Source organism: Pteropus alecto, unplaced genomic scaffold (assembly GCF_000325575.1).
Source record: "Pteropus alecto unplaced genomic scaffold, ASM32557v1 scaffold398, whole genome shotgun sequence".
Taxonomy (NCBI): Eukaryota; Metazoa; Chordata; class Mammalia; order Chiroptera; family Pteropodidae; genus Pteropus; species Pteropus alecto.
The window spans coordinates 7,179,245-7,187,955 of record NW_006442497.1 but is presented as its reverse complement, the minus strand read 5'-3'; the positions used below and the strand labels follow the sequence as shown (position 1 = coordinate 7,187,955).

The following is an 8,711-nucleotide window of genomic DNA, read 5'->3' as shown; positions in this document are numbered from 1 at the left end:
CCTACCCTATTTATTTTTTCCAATATTACTACCACCTTATCAACTTCCTGTACACTTATCTCTGCTCCAAAGCTTGCTTTCCAGGGAACCAACCTGCAATACACTTCTGCTGGGTTTACTTTTCTTCTTGGTCAAGTATAACTTTTCAAAACAATCTATGGTTAACTCTTAAGTCTTTCCATTCCTGAAAAAAAAAATCTATATTTCCTTCTTATTTTGAATGATAATTGAATGCCCAGGTGTAAAACTTTTGGACAAGGTTGACAATTATTTTTCTACGGCACTCTAGATAGAGCTACGATGCCACTGTTTTCTGGCAATTATTGTTGCTGATAACAAATTTGCTGTCAGTCTAATTAATTAATCCTTCACAGGTACTTTATGGGAGAGCTGATAGGAGCATACCATAAAAATAGATATACTTCAACTGTAGACGCTAATGATATGGAATGACTTGGAACTATGAACCTCCTCAGAAAACAATGGGACACTGATGTCTGTAACTATTATCTATGGGAGAGAAACTAGCTCTAAGGGATACGAATAAAAAATATACAAGTAATACTATATATACATAAAACCAATAAAGAGACCAAGAAATTAAGAAAAAAGCAACCCTGGTAGGTGATCATTTTACACATTATGCTCTATGATTCACACATATTCTTTTAACCAAATATTTCATGAAAATGGAATATATAAAATGATCACATTTATGCAATATATAAACTGTATTTATTGTGTAAATTGGTAAAAATAGGTTGTTTTGAAAAAGAATCGGCCTATTTGAGTCATCCTTCTGGCCTCTCTCCTCGGAAAACCAGGACTAACATAGAATTTGGTTAGAGAAGATGAAGAGTTGCAAACTAGAATCTAACGAATGTTTTCTAATTATCTGAAAAGAGAACAATGTGAGACAACAAAATGTAAGTTTCACAGGACCTAAAAAGAGTGGAGAGAAATAGCATTCCTGGTGAAAAAAAAATATGAGAAAAAGAAAAACATTTTTAAGAATGGAAAAAAGATATACTAAACGCTCTAGCTTTTTGCTCATAAATGTATCTTATTTTTAAATCATGTTGGATAAACAATAATCAAAAGTCAATAACAAAACAGATTGTATTTAAAAGAGATAGAAATAACACAACATACGACTGTATTTTTGCCATATCTGCTTATATTTATTCTTACATACTATATACACACATTTGTTTAAAGGTGGACAAACAACATTAACAGGTATGGGGTTCACACCTTCACTGAAATAAGGTTTCAGAGAGCCAATATATAGTACTACCAATCTGCTACATACACCCAACCATGTTATATGTTATGTCAGAGTAGAGATCCACCCCTGAAAGTCAGATCTAGTAGGGTCTTGACTTAGTAAAAGCTTTCAAGTGATTTTGGTATAATCTCACTGTTAGAACCACATCAGAAAAAGATGACCAGTTTCACCTAGGCTGTATTTCTTATAAAAGATACTGGAAAGCTGAAGGCAGCAGCTTCTCCATCACCCACATCTGTTTTTCATCAGTACTGGAGTAAAAAGGAGTATATAGCCTCTCCAGTCTAGTTGGAACCTTCCATGTAGTCACAGTGATCCAGAGTTCCAGCTTAGAAGACAGAGTAATATGAAGAAGGTTTCCCTTCCCCAGTATATAAAGTACTAATGCTGCTAAGATTAAGTAAACCTCACTGTTCTCACCACAAATTTTTGTGTATTCATAAATCAAGTACTCACCACAAGTTGACAAAGTTGATGAAACTTGGGGAGAATTCCCTTTCCTCAGAATTACTCAGCTGTGGAGGATCTCCTTTCACGACTTGTGTTAGTTGATCAAATACACTATTCCACTTTGGATAAGGAAATCGGCCTGTGGCCAACTCGTACTAAAGAGAACACAGAGGAAAAAGCAAAATACACTAAGGCATTATTTACTATTCCTCACTTGAATGGCCACAGTGAAAATCTAAAGTCCAAGAAAAATTCTTACAAAAGCCTTGAATCGAACTCGTATCAGATTAAGGTGGAATCTTCAGAATTATTAAGGCTAAGTGGAAGTGATATTTAGAATCAAGATAATATAGAGGATTCTGTAAACTTAAGTCCAGAAAATGGCCATACAGTGCATGCTCTAGGGAAGCTTTTGGTTCTGATTCCTTTGTGTGAAGATTCTAGAAGGCTGGTTTTAGAACTTTAGTATATCTGCATAATTTATAGTCATCTGAATGGAAGGTCATATCTAGAACAGTGGTTGAATTCATTTTTAAGGTAAAAGAACATTTGACGTACAAAAAGCCCAAGCTAAGCTCAAAGGAAACAATGAATAAATCCTGTTCTATATCCATTCTGTAGTTACTATGATTTCAACCACAACGATATCACTGTTACTGAAGAAACCAAGTCAGGGTCAAATCTTTCACCTTGAACCCAAAAATGATGCTCAAGACAATAGCTCTAAATCATACCAAGCTATGTCAAGGGTCAAAATATTTGTGAATTATAGTCTCATCTTTCTCCCATTCTATTTTAAGGATAGTGAAAAGCTAGAAATTGTGCTTTTTCCAAAAGACACATATCCAAATCTATGGCATGACCTAAATGGATCCCATTTTATGTGCATTGACAGGTGACTGATATCTTACTATGATGAGACTCCAAACTTATTAGAAAGGAAGATGGCATATGAGAGGAGCCCTATCAGAAAAAATTGTTTCGGAGTTTTCTCAGCTTAGATTTGATTTTGTCAACTACTCAAATATTAAATAGCTAGTTTGTACAATGAAAAAGAAATTATCAAACAAACATAAAGCCATTCTCAAAAAGAAAGCTGGTATTGAAAGTCCTTCTTCCCCAAAAGATGCCACCTTCAGTTCAGCTCATCGCTGTCTCCAATAACATACATACACCTATAGGAAAGCAGGCAGGCATGCATGCACACACAAATAGAAATCCATTCATTTGGCTGAGTTTTCTTTTTAATAAAAATGCAAATACTTGGTAAGAAATAAGCCTTATTGGTTATTCAAAGCATCAGGAAATAACTTAATTCGATTCACTCTTGAAAACAAGTTTTAATGAGAAGGAAAAAGGATGCATATCATAAGGTAAAGGACCTAGGACCTCAGAAATTAATTTCACATATTTCATAATTTTAATAAGATTATCAATATGAAAGAAATTATGAAGCAATTTTAAGTAGTAAATACCTTGCTTTTTAAATAAAGTTTAGCTGGATATACTAAAGGAACTTGCTAAAAATTTTTTCCTATGTTTAAACCTTTCACAGAAAATTTGTTTTTACAATGAAGTAAATATTTGCTTTTTAAACAGAACTGGTTTGGAAATAGATAGGTACTTCTGAATTGTTACTATCTCTTATATGAAAACAGCTGCCTCAGCTGGAAGCTCTAGGTCTTACTATAATCTTTGAGACCAGTACCAGACCTAAAAGATGCTCAAGTTCCATGTTCTCTCCTGACTGAAAAAGAAGGGATTCCTTATCCTTTAGTCAGTTGGCTGCACAATGGGAAAAGACTTCAGGAGGTATCACCCGTATCTGGTCACAAGGGAAACTAGACAGTCTTCTGCAGAGAAGACTATTAGCCTTCATCTCTCTATAGAGAAAATTCATTAGGCCTGGCAACATGCCTCACCAAGTAAAACTAATAAAGGTATGTGATTCTGATCTACAGGAAGAGGATTCATATAATGATAATGAACAAATGCAGATCATTTAGTAAGCTACAAAAAAGTTCATTGTTCTGAACGCATGTTTTCTCTGGGCTGTAAAACCTTATTGAAGATGAGAAGAAAATGGAAGGAAAAGTTTTGAGCTGTCTACCAAACAGGACACAGCCCCATCTAGAGATAGAAAATTCTACATACACCCAATGTAGAAGAACTTGAATTTAATAATAAGGAAATAAGCAAATAAAGATACTTTAAAAATAGAACCAATATTTCAATTCAGTCTACAGGTGAGAAAAAAGTTTACTTAATTATACTTATTCATTGCAAATTAAGTAGCTTTCTTACTATTCTTTCTCGGTGTTGTTTTAAGATGGAACTTTCATTTAGAATTGTCACCTAGAACTGCTTGCTTCTCAACAATGAATTATTTTCAGTTCATTTGTTTGTGACTTTTCTATTCAGTGAATAGAAGATTCTGAGTAGAAACTATTTTCATCCATATAAACATGTACACTTAATACACACAGTGTACACTCTTGCTTTAGATGCAAGGAGCCTATGTGCCTTTACTGCTGCACTGACTGCAGGTGAGCTGCCCTCCCCTGTTCCCATTCTTAGTGTAGCTGCTGACTTCTCCTATGTGGGGCCAAGAGATCCACTGTGACACTTTATAAAACCCTGAGAGAAATAATCAACTCTGGTTTGACTTTTAAGGTATAAAATATACTTTTTTTCAACAACTAGAAGATACAGTTCCTGCGATTACAGCCATGAGGGAAAAAATAGGTAAATAAAATCAAAGACTAGAAGAGACAAGAAGCAGTTCTTAACGGGGTCGGGGGTGGGAGGGGCGGTGGTAGAAGATGATTAAATTTTCTTTCATTTCTAAATTTCTTGTTGCGCTACTATGTAAGGGCTGAGTCAACATAAGCATACCAATGTGATCCCCAAACTCCAGACATCAGAGCGAACATCATATCCTTGTCGCGATGCACTTGGGTCTATTCTTTCAGGCTGGAACACAAAGAGAAGTCACAGTCATTAATTACGCATATCTCCAAGGAGCAGGCAAATGGGAACAATAGCCCGGTAGGTAGCCAAGATGCAAGCATAATCCTAGAGGAATCCAAGTCTAGGGTCAGATTGGGAGTAGCAGAAAGTCATCATTAAAAACAATCAACAGCAAACAAAACAAAACAAAACAAAACACAACAAAACAAAAAACCCAACTCAGTGGTTTCCTTCATAAAGGGAACACAAAGCAACTCTGCTAATTTCTCCCCCCTAATCTTACAAGCATTTAAAAACCTGAAGCTGAGAACAGACAAAGGGAGACATAGGAAGAAAACCGGAAAAATGAGAAAAATAAAGAATAGCCTAGTCAGATTAGTAGAAACTAGTGGTTAATGGGGGGGCCAGAGGGCGGGGAGGAACTAGGTCTTTTTTGTTTCAATGAATAAGGCCATATGCAATATATCTGAAATACAAAAGCAAATATGAGCTAAATATTATAATTACTTTACCCATTCTTCACCATAAAGCTAAATTTATCATTATGCATTGTCTGTCATTTCTAACCAAATTAAACCCTGCCAACATAGGTATATGTTATCCTATCATATAAATATCATAAATCATTTTTAGGAATTTCTTTGAAGGGAGCATCCTTACATTTCCTTGAAATAAGAGACCACTATTGATACAGTGTGTTAGGGATGGAGAAAAAATGAGAGAGAGGGTATCGGTGGCATAGAGCAGACAATGGATCCTTAGCTAAGACTGAGAGTAACTGCTATTGAAAGATATGTCCAGAAAAACATAATAGTTGACTGTATTATATTCTCTGTGTATCAGCAACGACTAGTTTGGCCACCTATGTATTTTGTTTTGAATATGAGTTCTGTGGCTGCATAAAATTTCAGGGGAAGCTATTCAACTTGTTTTTAGTTACAAATATATTTATTTACCTGGTAAGACATTACATAAAAATCCCAGATAGTCAACCAAGAGAGAAAATGCTCCATCCAACAACAGCAGAATATACATTCTTCCAAGCTCACAGAGAACATTCACTAATATAGACCATTGTTATGGGCCATAAAACGCACCTTATTTTAAAAAACTGAAATCACATAAAGCATGTTTTCTGACCACAAAGTAATTAAATTAAAAATAAATAAGAGAGATATACCTAGAAAATCCCCAAATATTTGGAGATTAAACAACACACTTCTGCATAACACATGAATCACAGAAGAAGTCTAAGAAAATGTAAAAAATATTTTGAATTAAATAAAAATGAAATTATATCTTATCAAAATTTGTGGGATGCAGCCAAAGTAGTGTTCAGAGGGAAATGTGTAGCACTAAATACATATATTACAAGAGAAAACAGATTGAAAATTAATAAACTAACTTTATAGCTTTAAAAAATTAGAAAAAAAAAAAAGAACTAAACCCAAAGTAGAAGATTAATAAATAGAGTGGAAGTAAGTGAAATAGAAAACAAAACAAAACAAAAACAGAAGAAAATCAATCAACAAAACCAAAAGTCGATTCTTTAGAAAGATTAACAAAATTGACAAACCTTTAGCTATAGTGACCAACAGTAAAGGAGAGAAGGCTCAAATTACAAAAGAATAAAAGAGGGAACATTACTATTCATACAGAAATAGATGAAAATGACATTCTTTAATCATGAAAACCCATCAAAAATAATATAAAAATCTGAATAGCCTTAAAACTACCTTTTCAATGAATTTGTTAATAAAAACCTTCCCATGAAGAAAAGTTCAGACCCAAATGGTTCACTGGTAAACTCAAACATGCAAGGTAGAAACACCACTAGTCTTATACAATTTTATTCTGCAAAAAACAGAGAAGGGCAGGCCTCCCAACTTGTTTTATGAGGCCAATATAATCTCTATGAAAACCTAACAAAAACATTACGACACAATTAATAATCACTCATGAACACAGACACAAAAATTGTTAACAAAACATGAGCAAATCTAATCTAGCAACACATGGAGAGGTAATAGGTCATAACCAAGTGAAGTTTATCTCAGGAATTCAAAACTGGCTTAATATTCAAATCTCAATATAAGACAACACATTTACAAAGTAGTGCTTCTATTCAGCATTACTGGAGAGTCTAGCCAGCACAAAGAAGGCAAAGGGAAAAAAGCAGTGCCTTTATTCACAGACATTTGAATTTTTACAACCGTTTACACAGAAAATCCCCACTAAAAGTAATGGTGAAACCAGCAAGGTCACAGGACACAATGTCAAAATATGAAAATCAGTTGTATTTATCTATAATAATAGCAAAATATTGGAAAATATATTTTAAATTCTGTTTACAATATTAGCATCAAAACACATGAATTCCTTATGAATAAATTTAAAAGGCGCTCAAGAGTTCCACACTGAACATTTCAAAACATTGCTGATAGCTAAAAGACCTAAATAAATGGAGAAACATAGCAGATACTGAAAAACACAGTAATGTCAAGCTATCCAAAGAACTGATAAATAAATTGTGGCCTATCAATATAATGCAAAACTTCTCAGCAATAAAAAGAATGAATTAATACACACAAGATAATATACGTTTATATGAAACTCTTGGAAAGGCAAATCAAATTTACAGCAACAGAAAATAGGACCATTGATCTTTTTTGGATGACAGACATGTTTTATATCTTGACTGATGAGGTGACAACATGAGTAACGACATTTGTCAAAATTCAAACTGTACATTTAAATAGGTGGCTATCATGTGCCATTATAGTGGTAATGTCATTTTGAAACTATTCTTTGTTGAGGTCATTAAGAGCTGGAATTTCTAGCAATTGTGTGTTAGGAAAACTTATCCAATTCCTAGAAATAAGTCAAAAAAATGATTCCATTTCCCTTTAATGTTTTTAAAAGACAGGGAAACTGAGGTGACATTTTAGAAGTCTCTTCAAGTTGGAGGGCAGCAGAGGTAAGGGTGAGAAGATACTGGGTGAAGGAATCCTTTGAAAATGAATATTATCCATTACTCATTTGGGGGTGGGAAACAGAGGAAAAAATTGAAGAAATGAGTTTCTATTTTACAAATGTTTCAATTGCTTTTTTAAAAAGCATGTTTATAAGCATTACAATTATGAAACAACCTAACATTATGTGTTTTGTAATGCGATGCAATATAAAATACATATCATCTAAATCCATGCCAAAAAATATATGTAGTCTGAAACTAATCATGAGGGAACAATCAGACAAATCCAGAATGTGGGACAGTCTAAAAACACTCCCCAAAAAATTCAGTCATGAGCGGAAAAAATGGTCTAGATCGGTTTATGCAGAATTTAACAACTAAAAGCAATCTTGATGTGATCTTCTGGCTGATAGCCATAAATACATTTATTTTCGACAACTTGGAAATTTGAGTATGAACTGTATATCAGATGATACTATGAAACTCTTGTTAATTTTTAAGGTTTATGTTAGATATGGTAATGATAGTGTAGCTATGTAGAAGAATTCCCTTTTACTTGAGAGATATGCGCTGAAGTATTTAGAATGAAATTCATGACATCTGTGACTTCTTTTCAAATGGTCCAGAACACACATATATATATATGTGCATATATTCATACCTAAAGGTATAAGTATGTATATATACATTTGAATATGTCTGTGTGTATATAAACATACACACACCTAGATAAGGAGGTGGAGAGGTAGCAAAATGTTAACTGTTTATGGAAAAACTTAAAATTTAAACTCTACACTTTATATACTTTTTATGTTAAGAAATCACAATTTCTATAGACTAAAGCAAATGATAAATCTTAAATAAAAAGACAATATACACTGTTGATATCTTCTGTCAAGATATATCGAAGAAAAGGCAAGTGACTTAGAGGCTTACAAAATGAATGCTGATTATATTCCTGTCCATCTATATAGGCCTCAGAAGACTAGAATGGACAGAAGCATTTCTTTTAGTCCCATAAAGATTAGA

At 33.6% G+C, this 8,711-nt stretch overlaps 1 protein-coding gene across 3 annotated transcripts in view; it reads right to left on the bottom strand.

Annotated features, from left to right (window-relative positions):
• Nucleotides 1-8,711, bottom strand: part of MAP2K4 (mitogen-activated protein kinase kinase 4) — a 95,971-nt gene that overhangs the window by 5,078 nt on the left and 82,182 nt on the right. For all 3 annotated transcript variants that reach the window (XM_025040099.1, XM_025040100.1, XM_015597459.2), the window contains 2 exons: nucleotides 4,634-4,711; nucleotides 1,745-1,893 (listed from right to left, as the gene is read on the bottom strand). In XM_025040099.1, coding sequence (XP_024895867.1) covers nucleotides 1,745-1,893; nucleotides 4,634-4,711 — 227 coding nt within the window. The remainder of the gene's footprint in view (nucleotides 1-1,744; nucleotides 1,894-4,633; nucleotides 4,712-8,711) is intronic.